Source organism: Halichoerus grypus, chromosome 9 (genome assembly GCF_964656455.1).
Source record: "Halichoerus grypus chromosome 9, mHalGry1.hap1.1, whole genome shotgun sequence".
Classification (NCBI taxonomy): Eukaryota; Metazoa; Chordata; class Mammalia; order Carnivora; family Phocidae; genus Halichoerus; species Halichoerus grypus.
In genome coordinates, this window is record NC_135720.1 from 114,711,498 (window position 1) to 114,734,520 (window position 23,023).

The following is a 23,023-nucleotide window of genomic DNA, read 5'->3' on the forward strand; positions in this document are numbered from 1 at the left end:
GGAAGTGTGCGACTCTTGACCTTGTGGTCTTGAGTTCGAGCCCCACATTGGGTGTAGAGATTACTAAAAAAATAAATAAACAAACTTAAAAAAAATCTTTTAAACTACAGGTTTCCCTCCCTCCCCTTTGTCCCTTTACAATTATTTTGGTGAAGAAAATGGGGTGTGTTTGTTTCTTAGAATTTCTCGCAGTCTCAATTTTGCTGATTACCTCACTGTGGTGTGGTTTAACATGTTTCCCTGCCCTCTGCATTTTCTGTGAATTGGTAGTTATATTTTGAGGCTTGATCACATTCAAGTTCAATATTTTGGGCCAGACTAATTCATAGGTGGTGGTGGTGTTTTCCATAAGAAGCACATATGGTCTGGTTGTTTCTTTTTTTTTTTTTTAAGATTTTATTTATTTATTCATAAGAGACAGAGAGAGAGAGGCAGAGGGAGAAGCAGGCTCCCCGCTGAGCGGGGAGCCCGATGTGGGACTTGATCCCAGGCCCCTGGGATCATGACCTGAGCCAAAGGCAGACGCTTAACCATCTGAGCCACCCAGGCGGCCTGGTTGTTTCTTTTTTGTGGTGTTTGCAGCCACTGATGCCCAATACCTAGATCCATTAGTTCATTCATGGTTCATTTATTTGTTTTTTTTTGTTGTGGTGGTAAAATATATATAACATAAAGTTTACCATTTAAACCATTTTCAGCTGTAGAGTTCAGAGGCGATAACTATGTTCACACTACTGCACAACCATCACCGCCATCCATCTACAGAACTTTTATCATCTTCCCAAATTGAAACTCGGTACCCATGAAATAATAACTCTCCATTTGCCCCTCTCCTCAGCTCCTGGCCACCACCATTCTTCTTCCTGTCTCAATGTACTTGGCTGTTCTAAATCCTTCATATAAATGGAATCAAACAGTATTTTTCCTTTTGTGACTGGCTTATTTCACATAGTATAATGTCTTCAAGATTCATCCATGTTGTAGCACACGTCGAGATCTCCTAACTTTATAAGGCTGACTAACATTCCATTGTATGTAAATATCACATTTTGTTTATCCATTCATCCATTGGTGGACACTTGCTACAGACATGGTGATGTTTCCTAATGAATTCAATTTAAAATTACAAGGCAAAGCAGTGCCAATATACGAAACATATACTGCAGCAAAATCATCAAAGTTGTTGAATCGTGGGTAATGTCAAGCTGCTGTATATACTTCCTGTGCTATCAAAAGTTACAACAAAAAGCAAGATCTCCATTCCCACATGGATTTGCAGCATATATATTTTCTGAGCTCAAACTACAGTTCCAGCAGTATTTTTCAAACCTCAATACAAGTGCAAAGAAAATTTCTGTATTTCATTTAATTGTGCAGTTGAGGAGTTTCCACCTAACCTTCATTTGGATGGGACTAATCCACAGTGTAATGACATGATAAAAGGCAAGTATCAAGGGAAGAATATAAAAGAATTCTATAAATGCCTTTCAGGTGATGAATATGCTCAATTAAAATTACATGGTATTGGATTAATATCAGTATTTGGCAGTACTATCTGTATGAAGATGTTTTCAAAGACGAAATACATAAAATCTCATTACAGATCAGCATTAACAAATAAACATTTGCAATTGATTTTGATGACAAGGAACACTAACTTTGTACCCCAATTAAGTAGCAGACCTGTATTACAAAAAAAAAAAAACAAAAAAACTCAATCATTATACTTTGAGTTTTGTCAATAAAAAATTGTAGAAATTTGTTTTAATTTTTATGTACTTATATAATATCTTTGATTTTGCTTCTTGACATGCGAAGCCTAATATTACTATCTGATCTTCTATGGCATAAGTTCGCTAACCTCTGGTGTAGAAAAACACTTTACAAGTACAGCCAGCTGCTTCTAGCCATTCAAATAAAACCCTTGATCCACTTTCAAGTTCTTCTACTCCTGTCTTCCACTCAGTAAATGGCCTCTTATTCAATTACTCAAGCCAAAACTCTAGCAGTCTTCCTTGACTTTTTACTTTGCCGCAATCTCTATATTAATCTGTTAGAATGTCCTGTGTCAGTCCTACCTCCAAATGTAATAGCTTTAATCCATCTACTTCTCTCCATATCTGCTGCTTTTATCCACCTCTTGTCTGCCCTACTGAAATAGTCTAATTTGTCTCCCTGTTTCTACTCTTGCCCCCTTATGATCCAATATTCCCTCTGTAGCTAGAGGAATCTCTTTAAAATGTTAAAAGATCATTTGCTCCCCTACTTTAAACTCTTTATTGCCTTCCCATTGCATTTCAAATGAACTCCAAATGCCTTAACATGCTCTGAAAGGCTCTATATAACCCAGCCCAGCCTACCTCTTCAAATACATCTGCAATGGACTGAATGTTTGTGTTCCCCCAAAATTCATACATTGAAATCCTAACCCCCACTGTGATAGTATTAGGAGGTGTGGCTTTGGGGAGGTGATTAGGTCATGAGGATAGAGCCCCATGAATGGGATTAGTGCCCTTATAGAGACCGCAGAGAGCTTCCTTTCTCTTTCTACCATGTGAGGACATGGTAAGAAGATGACCATCTATGAAACAGGAAGCAGGTCCTCACGATACTCAATCTGTCGTGCTTGATCTTGGATTTCTCAGTCTCCAGAACTGTGAGAAATAAATTTCCATTGTTTATAAGCCACCTAGTTTATGGTATTGTTATAGCAGCCCCAATAGACTAAAACAACATCTCATTCCTCCCCAAGTCCACTGGTTTCCTTGTCACACATACCATTCTCATTTTCTTTCTTGGCCTTTGCATCTGCTAAACACTGTACTGGAACCATCTCCCCTGCCCTATTTTGCATGTCTGGGTCTTCTCCTTTGGATACTAAATCAATGTGTACAGTATGCTTCCTTTTCTATTATGCTCCACCTTATGACCAGGTTTATTTTCCTTACAGCACTGGAATGAAATCTTATAAGGCAAGCATTGTCCAGCATGCCTAAAACAGCACCCACATATAATGGGTAATAGTGGATAGTTGGCAAATACTTACTGAGTAAGGGAAATGCCAATAAAGTTTCATGACACAGTGAAATAAGAGCTACTAGAGCTACTAGAGCTCAGAGCAGAGGTCCTCGCTTGGCCTAATGGTCAGATTTCTAAAGGAAGTGATGCTTCAGCTGATATCTGAAGAGAGTAGGTATTAGCTCACTGAAGCCTATTTCTAGGAAGGTAACTATTCTAGGCAGAGAGATGAGCATGAGGAGCAAAAAAAAAAAAAAAAAAAGCAGAGCTCCAAGGGAGACATGAGCAGCAAGAGTGCAGTAATTGGGAGCAGATCATTGGACTTCATCAAAGAGCAGGAGGGAGCAAATGAAAGGTTTAAGCTGGAGAGCTAGTGAAACAGTACTTTATGCTTTAGAAAGATCACTCTGGCCACAGTGTGTGGAGTGAGACATAGAGGGAAGCAAGACAGAAGACAACCAGTTAGGAGGTTGCAGTAGCAGTACTGGGAATGAAAGAATACATCAATTTGAAATATTTAGGAGACAGCATTGGTAGGACAGGTATGGGAGGTGAGATTCGTGCCCAGGAACACTCCCAGCTTCCAATCTTGGGTATTTGGGTAGATGGTGGAAGTTTTACTAAATCTGGAAACAATGGAGCAGCTGGCTAGAGATGGGGTGCAGTATTTTAGACATATTGAGCTTGAGATGTCTATGAAGTACCTAAATAGCTGGTTTATACATCCGTCTCTTAAAGTGACAATCCTGCTTTTCTCATCAGTGCCGGGTGCAGAGCAGGCCCTATTGGGTTTTTGTTGTTGTTGTTTTTAAGTAGTTCCACGCCCAGCGTGGAGCCCAATGTGGGGTTTGAACTCATGACCCTGAGATCAAGACCTGAGCTGAGATCGAGAGTCAGACCCTTAAGCAACTGAGCCACTAAGGCGCCCCAGCAGGCCCTATTGTTGAAGGAAGGAAAGAAGGAGGAAATCTAAGTGGGTCTGGGGATCAGGAAAACTGGAGATATAAAATTAAGGGTCATCAGTATTTAAATGGTTTAACTCAGAGTGGATAAAAATCACCCAGGAGTGTATAAATTTAGAAGAGGGTAAAAAGGGGAGCCTGGGTGGCTCAGTCATTAAGCGTCTGCCTTCGGCTCAGGTCATGATCCCAGGGTCCTGGGATCGTGTCCCGCACTGGGCTCCTTGCTCAGCAGGGAGCCTGCTTCTCCCTCTGCCTGCTGCTCTCCCTGCTTGTTCTCACACTCTCACTCTCTCTCCCTCTGACAAATAAAATCTTAAAAAAAAAAAAAAAAAAAAGAGGGTGAAAAGACCTCTGAAGAACTCTAGCATTTATGAGAAAGATAATAACAATGAGTATGCCTCATTTCCCCTTTAGTTGAAAATATTTTTCCCTTTATATATGTGACCCTCCCCGAGAAAACTGATCCCAGTAAAGGTGTGGGGAACTAATGGTCTCACTCATAATAACAGCTAACATTTATCGAGTTTACTGAGGGCAAGGCCCTGGTCTAAGCATTTTACATGTATTAATTCTTACAGACCTGTGAGCATGATTAAGTGCGAATGAGGAACTCCAGACAGAGTGAAGATGCTGGACAGAGGGATAATTAAAAGAGCAAGGGCTCCAGAAATGGACCCTCAACTCTATGGTCAACTAATCTTTGACAAAGCAGGAATGAATGTCCAATGGAAAAAAGACAGTCTCTTCAACAAATGGTGTTGGGAAAATTGGATAGCCACATGCAGAAGAATGAAACTGGACCATTTCCTTACACCACACACAAAAATAGACTCAAAATGGTTGAAAGACCTCAATGTGAGACAGGAGTCCATCAAAATCCTAAAGGTGAACACAGGCAGCAACCTCTTCGACCTCAGCCGCAGCAACTTCTTCCTAGAAACATCGCCAAAGGCAAGGGAAGCAAGGGCAAAAATGAACTATTGGGACTTCATCAAGATAAAAAGCTTTTGCAAAGCAAGGGAAACAGTCAACAAAACCAAAAGACAACCGACAGAATGGGAGAAGATATTTGCAAATGACGTATCAGATAAAGGGCTAGTATCCAAAATCTATAAAGAACTTATCAAACTCAACACCAAAAGAACAAAGAATCCAATCAAGAAATGGGCAGACGACATGAACAGACATTTTTCCAAAGAAGACATCCAAATGGCCAACAGACACATGAAAAAGAGCTCACTATCGCTCAGCATCAGGGAAATCCAAATCAAAACCTCAGTGAGATACCACCTCACACCAGTCAGAATGGCTAAAATTAACAAGTCAGGAAATGACAGATGTTGGTGGGGATGCGGAGAAAGGGGAACCCTCCTACACTGTTGGTGGGAATGTAAGCTGGTGCAGCCACTCTGGAAAACAGTATGGAGGTTCCTCAAAAAGTTGAAAATAGAGCTACCATATGATCCAGCAATTGCACTACTGGGTATTAACCCCAAAGATACAAAAGTAGGGATCCGAAAGGGTACGTGCACCCCAATGTTTATAGCAGCAATGTCCACAATAGCCAAACTGTGGAAAGAGCCAAGATGTCCATCGACAGATGAATGGATAAAGAAGATGTGGTATATATATATACAATGGAATATTACGCAGCCATCAAAAGGAATGAGATCTTGCCATTTGCAGCGACGTGGATGGAACTGGAGGGTATTATGCTGAGCGAAATAAGTCAAACAAAGAAAGACATGTATCATATGACCTCACTGATATGAGGAATTCTTAATCTCAGGAAACAAACTGAGGGTTGCTGGAGTGGGGGGTGGGGTGGGAGGGATGCGGTGACTGGGTGATAGACACTGGGGAGGGTATGTGCTCTGGTAAGCGCTGTGAATTGTGCAAGACTGTTGAATCTCAGATCTGTACCTCTGAAACAAATAATGCAATATATGTTAAGAAAAAAAAAAAGAAGAAGAAGATAGCAGGAGGGGAAGAATGAAGGGGGGGAAATCGGAGGGGTAGACTAACTATGAGAGATGATGGACTCTGAAAAACAAACTGAGGGTTCTAGAGGGGAGGGGGGTGGGAGGATGGGTTAGCCTGGTGATGGGTATTGAGGAGGGCACGTTCTGCATGGAGCACTGGGTGTTATGCACAAACAATGAATCACGGAACACTACATCTAAAACTAATGATGTAATGTATGGGATTAACATAACAATAAAAAAAATCTTAAAAAAAAAAAGAGCAAGGGCTCTGGGAAGGGGGCTAGCCTTGGTCAGAAGGAGTGACATCTCTTCCACTACAAGGAGGAAAGGACAGAGGCAGAAAGGTACATTTTTAAATTTAAATCTTTTTTTTTTAATATTTTATTTATTTATTTGACAGAGAGAGACACAGTGAGAGAGGGAACACAAGCAGCGGGAGTGGGAGAGGGAGAACGAGGCTTCCCGCAGAGCAGGGAGCCCGATGCGGGGCTCAATCCCAAGACCCTGGGATCATGACCTGAGCTGAAGGCAGACGCTTAATGACTGAGCCACCCAGGTGCCCCTAAATCTTTTTTTTTTTTTTTAAAGCTGCTCACATTCTATTTCTTTTTTTTTTTTTAAGATTTTTATTTATTTGGCAGAGAGGGACACAGCGAGAGAGGGAATACAAGCAGGGGAAGTGGGAGAGGGAGAAGCAGGCTTCCCGCTGAGCAGGGAGCCCGATGCGGGGCTCGATCCCAGGACCCTGGGATCATGACCTGAGCCGAAGGCAGACGCTTAATGACTGAGCCACCCAGGTGCCCCTAAATCTTTTTTTTTTTTTAAGATTTTTATTTATTTGGCAGAGAGGGACACAGCGAGAGAGGGAACACAAGCAGGGGAAGTGGGAGAGGGAGAAGCAGGCTTCCCGCTGAGCAGGGAGCCCGATGCGGGGCTCGATCCCAGGATCCTGGGATCATGAACTGAGCCGAAGGCAGACGCTTAACGACTGAGCCACCCAGGCGCCCCCCCCCCTTTTTTTTTAACTGGCTGCTTGGAGTTTATTTTCCACTTCATGCAAGGCATATGGTTACAGGTGTCAGGAAGGCTTGTGTGTAGCTTGGATAATAAAGAGTGGGGTTCTCTCAACTTCCTTTTTGGTGTTTTGCTGTTTTGTTATAAAAGAACCCAACTGGGGCGCCTGGGTGGCTCAGTTGGTTAAGAGACTGCCTTCAGCTCAGGTCATGATCCTGGAGTCCCGGAATCGAGTCCCACATCGGGCTCCCTGCTCGGCGGGGAGTCTGCTTCTCCCTCTGACCTTCCCCCCTCTCATGCTCTCCCTCTCTCTCTAATAAATAAATTAAAAAAAAAAAAATCTTTAAAAGAACCCAACTGCTTCTGCTTGCTGCGGCCTGCCTAGTCTATGGGGGGGGGGTGCTCTGATGAGCCTAGCACCTCCTGAAGCCTGGTAGCTGGTGATGGCCACTCAAGACTGGGGCCAGGTGTTGGCTTTGACAGGCTGGCCACCAGGCTGCTTCCAGAACCAAGTCATAGGTGATCGTGCTGCTGGAGGCCTGGGAGATTCCAAGCAATCTGGGGACTCCAACACTGTAGCCAGGAATGGGAAAATGGACTTCCCAAAAAAGAAGTTTGCCCACCAGTGAATGGGTTGGCCCTGCGGAGACTGGGGTGGGGAGGGATGGCTTCCCCAGGATACTCTGCACTTCCGCAGAAGCTGTTACCAGAAGTGGAACCCGGGTGGTGTGGGTAATAGTGTGGGTGGCCATAAGCAAGCCACTGGAGGGGATGGCTGCCATACTGTTGTTTTTGGGCTTGTGGGAACCTCTGCACGACCCCTCACAGGCCTAGGTGTATGGAACCCTAGGTCACGGAGCCCATTTGCAGAGGAGACTGCGGAAGGCTGCTCCACGACTGAGGGGGGCACCAGGTGTAAATCCAGATCTTTCATAATGGAACTTGTTTTCTGTGTAATTCCTAATAACTTTAAAACAAAACCAAAACTCTAACATGGTATTTTAATTGGCTTACAGTAGAAATAACAAAGTGCTATGGGGATTAAGGAGAGGGAAGAAGCAATTCTGCCTTAAGTTCAGAAGGCAGAGGTGGAGGTTGGGCAGGTTCACCATTTCTTGAGCACCTATTAAGTGCCAGGTATATCTGAGGCTTTAAGGATCCTAAGATGGGCAACATGTGGAGATTGTCTGGGTGGGCCTCTCTGTTCCTGTGGGATGGCTAGCACCATTCCCCACTCTTCTATTCCAGGAATTCAATTTCCCCTTTGGGATTACATGCCCACTTTGTTCCCTTGATGGAATAATAATTAGGGTGCTCTGGCCAGAGGGTAGACCTGGGACAAAGAGGGAGAGAATCTCAAGCAGACTCCATGCTGAGCCCAATGTGGGACTTGATCTCATGACCCTGAGATCATGACCTGAGCTGAAACCAAGAGTCGGACTCTCAATTGACCGAGCTTCCCAGATGCCCCCTCTCCTGGGAAATTTTATCTTGAGATAAGTAACACAAGAAATAAGAATGACTGGATCATCATCACAAAACATATGACCGGAAAAGATTCCCCAGGAGTTCCTGTTCCCTGAACCCCCAGAGCTTATCCTTACCCAGGTCTTAACCTTCCAAAGGCTGGCCCTTCACCCCTTCCTTCCATTCCAGGAGCCACCCCACATACTTCCATAGATTCGTTTTGATAATGTTAGTCAGAGCCAGCTTCCCTTGCTTGCAACCAAAGGATCCTGCTCAAAGGATAGATAGGCACACCTCATTTTATCGTGCTTCCCTTTAATGCACTTTGCAGATATTACAGGGTTTTTATTTGTTGGTTTGTTTTTTTACAAACTAAAGGTTTACAGAAAGTCTTTGAAGGTCTGCAATTGAAGGTTTGGAGCAAGTCTATTGGCACCATTTCTCCAACAGTATTTGCTCACTTTGTGTCTCTGCATCACATTTGGTAAATCTTGAAATATTTCAAACTTTTTCATTATTAATATATTTGTTATGGTGATCTGTGATTACTACTTGTTGAAAGCTCAGATGATCGTTAGTATTTTTTAGCAATAAAGTATTTCTTTAAGGTAGGTATTTTTTTTTTAAAAAGTAGGCTCCATGCCGTGTGGAGCCCAACGCAGGGCTTGAACTCATGACCCTGAGATCAAGACCTGAGATGAGATCAAGCCCTGAGCTGAGATCAAGAGTCAGACGCTTAACCAACTGAACCACCCAGGTGCCCTGCGGTATATACATTTTCTTTAGACATAATGCTACTGCACACTTAATAGGCTACTGTAAAAACATAACTTTTATATGCACTGAGAAGCTAAAAAGTTCATTTGACTTGCTCTGTTGTAGTGGTCTGGAACTTAACCTATAATAACTCTGAGGTATGTCTGTAGCCACCTGCGGAACGTGTGCCAAAAGAATGGCAGGTGGGTGTGATTTGGTAGCTCTCTCCCTGACCCCTTTCCCAATGTGTTCACAGTCCTTACCATGGGGATGGTACCATGGCATGGCTCTTTAGAAAGGCTGACAGATCACAGCGAGAATCCACCTTCTCAGCCATAAAGTCACATTTTCAGCCTCTTCTGGGTGCCATAATATTTTTAAGGAACATGCTTTGGGGAAAGCTATCAATCCTGGCTCTAGTTATAACTTCAACTAGGCCACCAACATTGTTGCCGTACTCTGGTACACCGAGATCTTTATGAAACCTTTGCTAACATTTAAGACCTTCTCCTGGCTTCCTTTATGACACTACAGTAGCCTGTACTGCCCACTAAGACAGACTTATCATACCACATTGTCATTATTTGTCTAACTTTGATAGTAGCTGTGAACTTTTTGAGGTCAGAGTATAAGGGTCTAGCATAGTGCACTGCACTAAATGTTTGTAGAACAAACCAAACCACAACCAAACATATATTATACATAAAGTCAGGTAAGATTATAGGTAAAGATCATGTGAACCAACTCCTTTAAAAATAAAAAGACAAGAGAACCAATGAGCAGATACATACCACCCCACAAAAACCCCCAGTTCATACTCTGAAAGATAACTTATCTGAGATCATTTAGTGGCAGGTCAGGGCCTAGAATCTGGCCCACTGACATCCAGGACAGTGTTTTCTCTGCACCAGTGCGAAACCATCCCATTCTTCCCCCATCAACATAACCCTGCCACATAACGAACACATCCAAGTCTTTGCAACTGTTTTCATGCTGTCTCTCCCACGTAAATTACTCAATCCAGTCCATTGTCAGTTTAGGTTTCAGGGCAAAGTTTATTTGAAGAAATTAAGTAAACTGTCACAATCTCCCCATTCCAATATCTACTTTTTTCTCTCTCAATAAAGGGCCTATCATGTGAGTGGGATGGAAAGGAAGGGGGTGTGCTCCTACTGTGCAGATACTCTTCAGCCTTCTGATATGTGCTGTCTCAGCCTCTGACAACAGCCACTTGTTCAACAGTGGTGCTACCCTGAGAGCATTTTAGGTCAGTGGCCATCTCCTGAGTTCACTGGTCACATTCCAATCACTGTGATCAGTATATGGGTGATCAGTGGTAAACAAAGATAAACAAGAGGCACAGGCTGTTGAGGGAATATCCTCTATTAAAAAGAGGGTTCTAAGAATGACACATGGAATGCTCAATTTGTTAAAGTGCTTAACTACAAAATTAAAAACAGAAGTGTTGGGAAGGTGCAGAGCAAGTTATGATCTGAGAGGCTTCTGGAAAGATCAAACAAAAGAAAGTACTCTGTCTTTTTAAGAGTACTTAAAAAGAACTCTGCCTAAATCATTTCAGCAATGACAAGGGAGACGAGAACATTATTAGTTTCTGAATTATTAGACCTTGGAACCAAACATCCCTACATGGAGACCAGCTCCTTTAACACCTCATGGAGACCAAATGAAACATTTTTATATCTTTTTGCTGTAACTCTTCTCTCACCAAACAAACTTCTAATCTGAAATCTGGTTTCCTTTATGAAAGGTCTATTATGGGCAAGTGATCAATTTATGTATGCCCTGTAAACCACCTTCCTATGGGGTGGTTTGCAAAAACCTGGAGAGGAGAAATCTGAGTTCCCAAATCTGCCAGGTTGATGCCCACACTTAAGAACAAGATATCCAGAATATATAGATCTTCTTGGCATGATTACAAGATCCAGAAGAGGGGTGTGATGGTTGTGAGGGCAAAGTATCCATCAGCAGCAGTGGCTCTCTTATCCTAGAAATTAGTGTACGGCCTCAGCAGTCAGTTGTAAGTCCAGTGAGCAGTGGCCCAACCCTGGCCCTTGCATAGGTCCCGATGGCGAAGGAAACAGGCATGGACTCGGAACCGACGGCCACAATGGGGGCAGGCATGCAGAGCTCCAGCATGGGTCTTCATATGTTCTGTCAGATGGTGCTTCAGCTTGAAGCGCTTATTGCAGATGCCACAGCCAAAGGGCCGAAGGCTGAAGGTCAGCATGATGTGCCGGTCACGCTTTGGCTTCACTGCAAACCGCTTCCCACACAAGCAACCAAAGCGTTTTCCATCGGCGGGGGGTGTACCTCCTAACTTGACAGGCCCATGCACAGCCTGTCCTGCCCCCCCAGGTCCCCCACCCCCTGACAGGATTTCATTCCCATGAAGATCCACTGGTTTCCAGGATGGACCTCCTCCTCCTCCATATGCTGCCCCTGCTCCTGAGGGCAGTGAGAACCCTAGCCCTCCATTCCCTTCAGTGTCCCCTCCAGGAAACACTTTGGTCTCCTCCTTTGTTCCTCCAGACTGAGTTCCACCTCCTGATATCTCTTCTTTAGGCTCAGAGGGTTCCTGCTTAATGTAGAAGACTTTGGGGGGCAGTGCAGTATGAGGGGTAGGTGGCTCAAGTGGTGCACTCTCGCCCTCTGAAACCCTGCGGGGAGTAGTGGATATAGGCAGTGGGTGTGATCCATGAGGACAGGGAAAAGCCCCTGATACTCTCTGAGGCTGAGGTGTCTGAGAGGGTGCTGCTGACCCCTGGTCCTCCTCCTCATCTTCTTCTTCTTCCTCCTCCTCCTCCTCCTCTTCTTCAACTTGAATCTGTAACACATCTCCCAGTTCACTCCCCTCCCCTAAAACGGGGCTCTCGGTAGAGGTGGAAGACTGCACTGGGGTCTGGAAAGGGGAAGAGCGAATGCACCAGCCTCCTGGAGAGGATGTGGTGGAAAGAAGTGTGTGATAAGAGGTCGCCCCACGGGTTGAAATTCCACCACCTGAGGTTTCTAGTTCTCTAAGAATCTCTGAGCACTGATCTACTACTTGCCACATCTGGAGGCCACTGGCCACAAGGAGGTGGGCAGGGAGAGCATCCAGTGGCAGACGGAGGCGCCCAGAATAAATGAGCTGGAGCAGCCCCTCGAAGGCATCGGCTTCAATAACGCTGGGCAGAGTGAGACGTGGCGCATCCCCCAGAAGAAGTTTGTCATGGAAGTAAGGAGAGGCAGCAGCCAACACTGCTTTGTGCGCCCTAAGTTCCCGGCCCTGCACCAAGAGGGACACATCACAGAACTTTCCCTCTAGCCTGTGGCGGTTCAGGGCTTCCAGCAGCACTGAGCTATGCTGCGGGAACTCGATCTGGATTGTCCGTGGGGCAGGGTTGCAGGTCGGGGAGGGGGGAACGGGGGGCATGGGCGTCGAGGTATCCATATGGTCGCCTCAGAAAGAGAGAGATCCCAGAGGATCAAATACAGGAGATGAGGGGCTGGGGGTGGACCCCCAGCGGGATGAAGGCTGTGGAGGAAAGAGACGGGGGTCACAGAAGCTCTGGATAAGGGCAACCACGTCTCCTCATACAACACCCGCCTCCCCAACCGAACCTGTGGAAACTTTTCAGTCAGTGGTGGTTTCCGCAGATCAGTCCCGCGCACTCCCCCACCAAGAAAAGAAAAACTAAACGACCACAACAAAAGACCAACCGGGGTTTCACTTCCAGGGCCTGTGGAGGAAGCTGAGGAGGTCCTTCCAGCCACGCGCCTGACCTCGTCTGCCCCGGACGGCTCCCGCGCGCCGCTCCACTCCTTCTCACGGTGCCCAGAGGGCCCGACTCCGGGGAAGCCGCGGCCGCCGGGAGACCGTGGGCGCCAGCAGGGATGCCCTTCCCGCCGCCACGCCCCCGCCGGTACACAAGCGGCACGCGGCCGGAGCGCGTCCGCGGACACCGCTCAGTCCCGGGCCGGAAGCCGCCGTCTTCCCGCCGGACGCCAACGCCAGGTACGGTGGGCGGTGCCAGAGCCGCAGCCAATCGGAAGGCGGTGGCCTACAAGCCTCGTGTTGATTGGTTGCGCGGGCGAGAAGGCGGTGCTGGCAAGGAGGTCTCTGACCCCCGCGCGGCCGCGGACGGGGTGGCGGCCCCTGTAGGAACACAGCGAGCCAGGGCTCGAGAGACCACAGCCCGGAAGGAGGAGGCGACCCGTAAACCCTGAGGGTGATTAAATATAGCGCCCGCCCCCTGCTAGGTGCTGAGAAGGCGAGATTAGTGGGCACCTATTGTGTGGGCCAGCCATTGTCCGCATCACCTTGTTTCCTCCCCCAGCCCTGCAAGGTAGGTGTTGGTGTGCTGTTTCCTGGGGGAAACCGAGGCTGGCAAGTGATGGGCCTGGGATTAGAACTCAAGATTTGCTGAGGAACCAAGTTCTTTCCTCCATTCCCTACGGGAGCATTTTAACCAGCAATTAAATAAACCTTATTTCTAGGCAATTGCTAAATATATATGTATATGTGTGTCTGCAGATATATACTTGGAATTTTTTATCAGATAATGTTCCTGTTCCCTGGCCTCTTTACTCATTAGGGCTAAGGGGAGCAGTGGTGAGGGGACAGCGAGATTGGGTAAGCTTGGCCAGTGCACAACCCCTGCTCAAAAACAGAATAAATCTCGTCGCTGGGTGGGAGAATGATACTCTGGAGGAGACTTTGGGATCATGCAGGGATATAGTTTCTCCCAGGCTGTCAGTTTCCTGTCAAAAAGCAGGACCCTGCTCGTCCGTCTGGAGGTCCCAGCTTAGGAAAGTCAGCACAGCGATAAAAGAACAATCTCCGTTTATTAAACATGATTTTTCTGTTTCACCACACACTCCAGAAAAAAAGGAAATGGGGCTGGGAGTGGAGAAAAAGGGATAGTGGTGGAGGACAGAGAAGGCCGGGAGTGGGGTGGGATAGGGTAGGGAGGGATAACGAGAAAACAAAATAAAACAGGTAGGAAGAGCATCTCCCTACCCTTAGGGTGGTGGAGGGGGAGGGAAGCGTGGGGGGGGAGGGGGCCAGGAAGCTCTGTACAGAGGGGTTGCCCCCAGCCCACACACACACACCCCCGATATGTACAGTACAAACCCCAGATAATTACAACAGCCAAAGAGAGGAGGAAAGGGGGTCCAGGGGTAGGGTCTGAGGTTGGGAAAGCAAGGAGAGGGCACAGGGATAAAATTTCACATATTTACAACTTTTATATAAGTATAAATTTGGCCCCGGCTGGGTGTATGTGTGTAGGGGGATGGGACTGAAGAGGAACTGTCCATACAAAAGAAAGAAGGGTGAAGTCTGGAAAGAGTCTCAATACCAAACGCAAGAAGGGATGAGGGGGCAAGGCTGGGTAGGGGACAGCAGTCAGGGAAGAGGGGGTGCCAAGGAGGGGCTTCTCCCCTCCCATGACCTACCCACCCTAAACCCCATCCATCCTACCTCCCCTATCCCGCCAGAGAGCTATGTACAGAGAAACACCGAAAAATTGTGGAGCTGGCGGGAGGGAGGGAGGTGGAGGGAGATTGGGGAGGGGGGAGGATGAGAGGGAAGCCCAGCCCTGTCCTACCTCCCCCGGGGGGACAGAGTCATGGAAGGGGGCCCCCAACACCCCTCCTCCAACACAGGTCCCCCCACCCTGGGGGAGAGAGACATGGCTTTTCCTAGAGTAAGTTCCCCCCTCCCCCTGGGAGTAGAGACCAAGAAGAGAGAGGGGAGGGACGAGGGGGGCTGTGTGTGTCAGGGTAGGGCAGATCAACTAGTCTGTCCTCCCTAACACACACATCCTCCTAGACCCTAACCCCTCACCCTAACCTCAATTCCACCCCACCCAACACACTGGGGGAGGGGGGGGCATAAGCCCCCTCACCCCGCTCTGGGACCAGCCAAGAGCAGATCAGGTGTGGGAGGAAGGGGAGACAACTCCCGTTCCCCCCTTGCCGCCCCCTCCCTGCCCCGGTGGCCCCTCCACCCCATCTGGGTTCTGGGTGGGGAGGGAGTAAATTTAATAGTAGTAGGAGAAGGAGTTTGTGCGTGCTGAGCCCCCCCAGACGCTCCTGAGAAATCAAGGGGTAATAGGGCCCCCTCACCCGGGGTCCCCTCCCCATAACAAAGGGGACAGGGGAGGCCAAAATGGGGCGGTGGAGGGGAGTTAGATTGTCAGCTCTGGTTACTGCTAAAAAATCACCCTGAAGTTGAAAGTTTGGAGGTGCCACACCCCCAAGGTGGGGGTGAGGGTCTGTCCCCCAGTGCTCAGGGGAACGATGAGGCAGAGGATGGGGATAGCACCCCAGAGTGAAGGGGTCTGTGTGGGGTAGGTGGTGTCCTGGGGTAAGGGTCCCTGGGGGTCACAGGGGGCAGCACCCCAACAGGAAGGAAAAGGGGACAGCTAAGGGTCCGCACTCTTCCCGCCTGGAAATGGTGCAGTGGGGGTGGGGGATTGGTGCCCCCCAAGGAGGCATTCAGGGAGGCAATCCCACTGTCCCTCGGCGACATCCAGTCCTGGTGGTGGGTGCTATTCCAGGGTGGGGTGCATGGGGAGGGAGAAGGTCTGTGATGCTGGGTGGGCTAGTGGTCTGCGGTGTTTCGGAACTCGCCGTTCTCGGTGATCTGCAGCCGGGGTGGGGGGGGCGGTGCTGGGGGGGCCAGGCCGTTCCAAGGTGGGGCCAGCGTCACACGCGGGTTTGTTGGACCCAAGGGGGGAAGCTGCCTCTCCTGCAAGACACCAAAGAGGAGAGCGCGGACTTATTGAGACGCTTCGCGGGGGCCTGGGTGCCAGCCCCCTTAGCCATGGGCCCCCCGCCATAACCAGTCCACTCCATAAACCATGTCCCCCTCCCTGCCCCCAGGACAACCCCCCACCCCCATCCTCCTATTTTTTCCTCACCTGCAGTAGAAGTTACATCTTCTGGGATCAGGGAGAAGAGAATCTCACCCCCTGACTCCTAATGGGCCTTCAACCCAGGGAGTCATACCAGGAAACCAGTTCAAAAGAAACAAGTTCCTATCTCACCCCCGACCTAACCCCCTGTATCTTCCCCTACCCAGCCTCCCTCCTCCTCGTGGAACCCCCTCCCAGCCCACCCCCAATCCGAGGTAGGAACTTTGTGTTGAGGGAACAAGGGGAGGCAGTACAGCAAAACCTCATTAATCCAAACCCCCATGGATTTGGACTTTTTTCATAATTTGAACAAAAACTGGGCTTGCGTTTTCCTTTAGCTCTGAAGAAAGGGTGTGCTAAGCAAATTAATAGTGGAAACGTGTCTGTAGGAGGGTACCAGCCAACAGACTTTTGAATCCTATCTATTCATTAACGCATGCTCCCTAAGGGCCTCCAGTGGAAAAGCCTTGTTCATCGAGTCCTACTTACTGTATGTATTTTGAAGACATGCATTTCATTAAATAGACACTGCCGTTCAGTTTTGTCACTTGTTCAGAGTGGTCATCTTCTCGAATATAACTTTCCAAATTAGAGAGGTTTAACTGTACTGGGGGGTGGGGGGCGATGGGTTCAGGGAAGTGATGGGGGATGGTAAAAACATAGGGGGAGGGCTGCCTGTCTCGTGCTAAGGGCAGAAATGACTAGGAGCGTCTGCAGAGGCACAGCATGCCCCCATCTCTGTGTCCCCAGGAAGCAGAACTGCTTCATTCCTTTCCACCCCCATGTTCCTTTCAATCCCTCTCCCTGGGATCGCGGTTAGAGGGAGAGGGGTACCAGACCCTACTCCCACCCCTGGACCAGCTAGCTCCTGCCTCCTGCCCTCAGCTCTGGCTTCTGTTCCTCTGCTGGGAGAGAAGGAAGCCACCTGTACTACACTTCTGGTCGCTCACTTGGCTTTTTAAAATACAGGCACAAAATTAATTTTTAAGCCAATGAATGCATTGCAGAGGGACCAATACCTAAAAGTGATTTAGAAAGTGTCCAAGTTATTTCCTGGGCCACGGGGCATTTAGGCCCGTTATGTGTAACCATATCTCTGTGGGATACAAAAACATTCCAAGTAGAGGCTCCCGGATCAGCTCTCCCTTCCAAATCAAAGAGCTCACCTCTCAGAAGGTCACCAAAACCCCAGCCTTAAGCAAAGCCTCCCCCTTAGCTTGCTGAGCATCTCGTACACTTTCCCCAAGTCAGCGAGAGAGAGGAAATTACGTATGGTAGGGGATCCTGAGTATGGCAGGAGAGCAGGGGAAGGGAACCTCAGATTCCCTCCTCTCTGCTTGTCTGCTGGCAACAGAATATAGGCATGCCCCCTACACCCCCATGGACCCAAATTTAGAAAGTAGATAAATGAGGGTACCATTATTCATTTTACAAAAGAATTCACTGCAGGAGTCCTTTAAATGGTGAGATCCCCTGGTGCCTTTCAGCATCTGTTTACAGATCATTAACTACTTTGACAGAGAGGCTGGGCAGGCAGAGAGTTAAAATTACAGTGTGAGGAGCCACTGCCCACTGCAGATCAGTCCCACAGAAAAGAAAGCACCTCAGAAATGATGTCAGTGGCTGACAGATTCCCATTTACTGGTTTTTAGGTAGGACTGTGCGTCCGGCAAGGCCACTGGGTGGCGGGAGAGGGGGAGTGAGCTCTGACAAGAAGAATAGAGAGATTATTTAACATGCTGTTCCTGGCATCTCTGCCTGGGAATCCACATGGCTACTGAGCCCATGATCTTATCTAGGAAGACGGCTCACCCCACTTCCAACTCCCACGCCACATGGGCCAGTCTGCGTCCTAACATCTGTCAAGCCTCCTTTTTTTGTTTCTTCTTGTTCCACTCACCCTGCCTAATATCCTGACATCCTGAACAGCATTCTTTCCAGTGCCCCCTCCCAAAGTCTTCCTGAGTTAGCTTACCCTTAATTCCCACCCAGTGGGGCCCAATAGGAGCTGCAGATGCCTTCTACTTCAGATGTAAGGGAAGAGGAAGAGAGGAACCGGTGAGGGGTGGAAGGAGGCGTGGAGAACCAAGGTTAAGGAAGGAAGAGGAAACCCCCACCTACCTGCTGCAGTCAGCACAGCCCCTCTAGCCAGGGTCCCCCAACCCATCATCACGGCCACCCCTTAACAAGCCCCACCCCCAACGTCCCAACTCCCAAGGACGCTCTGGTGAAATGGGGGGTGACAGACATACACTGGAGAGGCAGAGGAAGAGGACTGAGAGGAGGCTGGGCAGTGGGTTCTATCGAAGGAGATGTGGGGTTGTGCTGGGCCTGTCCAGGGTACAATGCTTGGTGTTGGCAGGGTGTCACTGAACAGTTCCGGGAGCAGCAAGAAATGCTCTCTCTGGGCAGTGGCTTGGAAATGGGTCTGTGCAGAAGGTGTCAGGAGGGTAGGGTCTGTGGAGGTTCTCGGGTGTGGAGAGCAGCAATGGGGGGGGGAGCGGCGGGGAGAGGCTCCAGAGAGTTGGAGGGGAGTGGGCTTCACGACCAACCTGCAGTGGTCCGGAGTCACCTCCCCCTGTGTCCTCCGCCCGTGGTCAAAGCGGAACCAGGAGAATTACCTGATGAGGAGCTGCAGGGGGAGAGAGTGGGGTCATGGGGTCAGGAGCCTTAGCGGTAGTGGTGGGGAAGCCTGGCGGTCAGAGCAGAGGAAGGAGGAGCATGGGTGGGAAAGTGAGCAGAACTGGGGAGAGCAAGGGGTAAGGGTGCAGGAGGGAGGTCCCAAAAGCTGGCTGAGAAGAGAGGGAGGGCAGCAGGGAGCTGGAGGGCTGGACAGGTGTGAGGAACAGAGGGACAGGCCAGAGGCCTTCACTGCATTTAAATACCGAGGGAAGGAGAGTTTATGGGGTGGGAGGGGCCTTCAAGAGCTAAAGAGTCAGAAGAGGAAGCTATTCAGAAGCTGCCCAGGAGACAGGAAAATTGAGAAGCCAAGAGAATAGAGGTGATGGGGGCCATTCAGAGCCTGAGAAGCTAGAACTCATACTCTGTTCCAGCAAACTACAGCCTCTAGCCCTTCTGGCTCAAGGAGAGCTCAGGAAGCTGAACTCCCTGATGTGAACAGGAGCAGGCACAAGATGGGGCAGGGGTGCCGGGAACTGGGTGGGGTCCAGGGGCAGAGACTGAGGTTCTGGTGGATGTTCCAAGACCCAGACAGGAGTGGGAAAGATGGGGCAGGAAGGCACAGGGGTGGGGCTGACACTGCCAGGAGTGACAAAGGCACAGACGATGGGATGAAGATGGGGTCACTGGGGGGGCTGCCAGGAGCAGCCAGTGGACAAACAGAGGACAGTGGGAGACAGATGGAAATGGGGCTGGGTGGCTGGTGCAGTGAGTGCACGAAGGACAGTGGGATGGATGGGGATGGGACACGGAGAAGATAAATGACATTGTAATTTCCACCTGAGCGTCGAGCAGCCTCTTCTTGGGTTCGGGCAGCGGCTCAGGCATGGCGGGGTGGTCCCGGCGCAGCTCCTCCTCCACCAGCATCAGCCTGAAGGGACGGGCTTCAGTGGGGTTAGTGGCGGGCACGGGCTTGGAGCCTGCTGGTGGAACTCCTGATCCTAGGGAACCCCTGTAGCTCTCTGGAAAAGCCTCAGGCGTCCTTCTCCTCTGCCTTCAGAATCCTTCCATTGTTACAACCCAAAAGACTCCCTGTGTTAACCTTCCTCTCAGGTATCCTCACATTTCCCTGCTAAGGACCACTTTCTGGGCCTCAAAGACCTCTACCACCCAGACACCCCCTAAGCCCTACATCTTCCCATTCAGGACAGTGCCCTCCCACAGCCCCTCTGTGGCTGAAGGCCTGGCTTCCATGTCCCATTCTACCTGACTGAACCTAGGATACCTCCAGTGCCTCCCCTGGGATGCCCCCTAGCCCAAGAGGGGTCTCTACAGTCATCATTCCCACCACCTCCCTGCCTTTGATGAAAATTCTCAAGGTGATTTCTCAGCAAGGATATCCATTAGAGCAGGGTTTCAAAATAAGTTTCAAGTCAAGCCTTTTTTTTCTAATTAATCTTACTCAAAGCTACATTCAGAGTGGACCAAAACGGGACTGGCTCTGGTTAGAGTGGGGCCTGGGGTCCCATCCACTTCTCAGGATAGCTGACCCCCTTGCTGAGACACCTTCTTTGGAGGCCAGGGCTTGGCAGAGCAGTTGAAAATGTTCACACGCTAAAAGAAGGGTCATTCACTTGCTAACAGAACATCTTTTCAGGGCTGGAGAGGGTTTACCGAGGATAGGGATGGCTAGGGGCTACTCTGGCTAGGGAATCTCTGCTTGGTTTTGGGGAGAACATCACAGGCTGGATTGAGAATAACCAGTGGGGAGTCCCAGCCTAGGCTGGGGCCAGACACATAGTGATGGACGGTAACAGGCACATTTTCCAAGGCCTTCAGAAGTTACTCTATCAGGAGAGAACATTTATGCATTAAGCAAGAAATTTCTCCCCATTTGGTGATTGGTGAGTGAGTGGCAATCTCTGGGAGCAGGGTCGTGGGCTTTCCTCATGGTGTCCTGAGTTTGGGGCTGGAAGCTGGAGGGGAAGCTCACTGGCTCTCTTCAGCCTCAGGCTCTCCCTTGCTACCCCTCCCCAGGCCGCCCCTCACCTGCCAATGATGCTTTTGATCTGCGAATCCTTCTCCACCTGTTGCTGCCTTAGCCTCTTCTCGCTCTGCTCCAGTCGGGCCTGATACTGCATCAAGATTTTGCTGGTCTGCTCTTCCTGGGACAGCAGCCTCCGCTCATACTCTTCTAGCTTCCGGTTGGACATGTGCAGCCGCTCCTTCAGTGAGTGGATCTCCTCCTCATACTCCTTCACCTGCCCGCCGGGCACACGACCCCGCACTGTGAGGGGTGCCTCACCCCAACCCCACCACCCAGTCTCTGTCCTTGACTACCATGCAGCCACTGCATGGTGAGGGACATCCCAACTGCCTTCTGCAGCCCTTTCCCTGCCTGCTGATCATACCAGACACGGTGGCGTTTGACGTTCTATGGAGCTAAGGCTCCTTTAAAATGGACCAAGGTCATATGCTCCCATACCCTGAGAAGTATATACCTACCCTCACATGTAAATCTGGACACATGAGGACCACATAAGAACCTAGACAGACTCAAGGACACACCTTGAGTGACCGTACCCAGAAATGAAAGATTAAGGTGATTCCTCAATCCAACCAGATCACATGGGGGAGACCCAGAAAGAAAAGACATCGGATAAGGAGAGGCTATGTGGGATCACGGGTCTGGGCTTCAAACAAGTCCAGGCTGAGAATGTAGGACTGCCTCTCTGTTGATAATGATCCCGGAATTCTGGGGCTAGAAGGGCATAAGAGAGTCATTTTACCTGCCCTATTGGCTCTAGAGTCTAGAGCTGTGTGCTATCCAATACAGTAGCCACTAGCTATGTATGGCTATTTAAAATGTAAATAAAACTAAACATTTAATTCCTCAATTGCATCACATGTGGCCAGTGGTTATCATACTGGACAGTGTAGATCATAGAACATTTCTCATTACTGCAGAAAATTCTACTGGACGGTCCTAGTCTAGAGCCTTCCTCAACAAAAATAGCTCATCTGAGCCATAGAACAGAAAAAATGGTTTGAGAGAGTATTTGGTCATTCTCCAAAGAGGATACATACATAATCAACCCCATTCTAGACACAAAAGAGAGATGTTATTTATTACCTAAGGTGGCTACCTTGGGGCATTAGGGCCTAATTCTCTCAGGGAACTTGCTACACCAAGTCCATCTAGATCAGTCCCAACATTTTCCTATGCTCAAAGACCACAGCTCCCAAGAAACCTCTCTCTGCTCCCCCCAAGTTGGGGTCCTACAGTCTTTACATTAAGCTAATCCTACAACCACCCTCTTCTTCAGAGTCCTTGGAGCGACAGCTTCCCCAAGGAACTTTCTGCTAAGTTATCTGTGTGTGTCCCTGAGCTCTTGCTGTCTTTTGCTCTGGGTCACCACCAGCTGAGAGTCTGGTCTTTCCACACATGGGCCAATACACACCACTTTTCCAACACCGACCCTCTGTCACCTATGCCGGTGGGACGATGACTGGGTAAGCTAGACATCATTTGTAGTACAACTGCAACCCCTCTGCCCCCCACCCAATTTAGCAGCTCACGCTGCTGGTAGAGCAGCCCTCCCTTTCCTGAGTAGTCACAGGAGCCAGGGCTTATGTTCTCCCTGGGGAGGAACACGGAACTAAGCTATAACATAAAATATTTCTCTGCAAACTGTCTATGATGCATAGAAGCCACAAAATAAAGTTGGAAGTTGGCTTTCCAACAGACTGTGTGTGCCCAGCCTCCCCTAGAAGATTGAAGGCTTCTCAAGAAAGGGGATCAGGTCTTTGTCTCTTCTTCTTTCTACTGTAACTACTTGACCCCCAGTGCTTCCCTGAAAAGCGTCTAGAGGCTTCCCCTGTGGGTAACGGGAAGGTCAGGGGCCCAGCGTACCCTGTCCAGTCGGCTCTCATCCATCGACTTAGAGTACTCCTTGAGCTTGTACTCTTCTCGCTCGATGTGGGCACTCTCAATGTCAGCTGACAGGTGAGGCATGTTGGAGACCCAGGCCACCGTCCGCTCGGAGGCTGGCATGGTGGGGTTCAGCGTGGATGGCGCCTGAGAATGCTGGGATGGGGCAAGGTGGAGGTGAAGAGAGAGGAAAGGTGGGAGAAGGCAGGGTGCATTTAGGAGGAGAGAGTGCTGCCAAAGGAGATGACCATCCCAGTCTTGTTCCCCTGCTCTAGTGTTGATGCCCTTGTGAATGCTATTTATTTATCATGTCTCCCCTCTGGAGAGGCGAGCTCCACCAGGGCAGGGTTT

The 23,023-nt window shown here is 48.9% G+C and overlaps 2 protein-coding genes across 13 annotated transcripts in view; both read right to left on the reverse strand.

The window, feature by feature from the left end:
- Positions 1 to 10,237: 10,237 nt before the first annotated feature.
- ZBTB9 (zinc finger and BTB domain containing 9) lies at positions 10,238 to 13,201 on the reverse strand. The gene is made up of 2 exons (XM_036115483.1): positions 12,923 to 13,201; positions 10,238 to 12,737 (listed from the first exon to the last, which is right to left on the reverse strand). The coding sequence occupies exon 2, from the start codon at positions 12,651 to 12,653 to the stop codon at positions 11,235 to 11,237; it is 1,419 nt and encodes a 472-aa protein (XP_035971376.1). The 5' UTR covers positions 12,654 to 12,737; positions 12,923 to 13,201; the 3' UTR covers positions 10,238 to 11,234.
- Positions 13,202 to 14,028: 827 nt separating this feature from the next.
- Positions 14,029 to 23,023, reverse strand: part of SYNGAP1 (synaptic Ras GTPase activating protein 1) — a 31,356-nt gene continuing 22,361 nt past the window's right edge. For 7 of the 12 annotated variants that reach the window (XM_078055484.1, XM_036115298.2, XM_078055488.1 and 4 more), the window contains 4 exons: positions 22,655 to 22,828; positions 20,791 to 21,002; positions 19,582 to 19,672; positions 14,029 to 15,956 (listed from right to left, as the gene is read on the reverse strand). In XM_078055484.1, the coding sequence (XP_077911610.1) occupies positions 15,810 to 15,956; positions 19,582 to 19,672; positions 20,791 to 21,002; positions 22,655 to 22,828 (624 nt within the window). In that variant the 3' untranslated portion in view covers positions 14,029 to 15,809. Of the gene's footprint in view, positions 15,957 to 18,674; positions 18,755 to 19,581; positions 19,686 to 20,790; positions 21,003 to 22,654; positions 22,829 to 23,023 lie in introns of all 12 variants that reach the window. The other 5 variants (XM_078055485.1, XM_078055483.1, XR_004924504.2 and 2 more) reach the window with 4 other exon arrangements.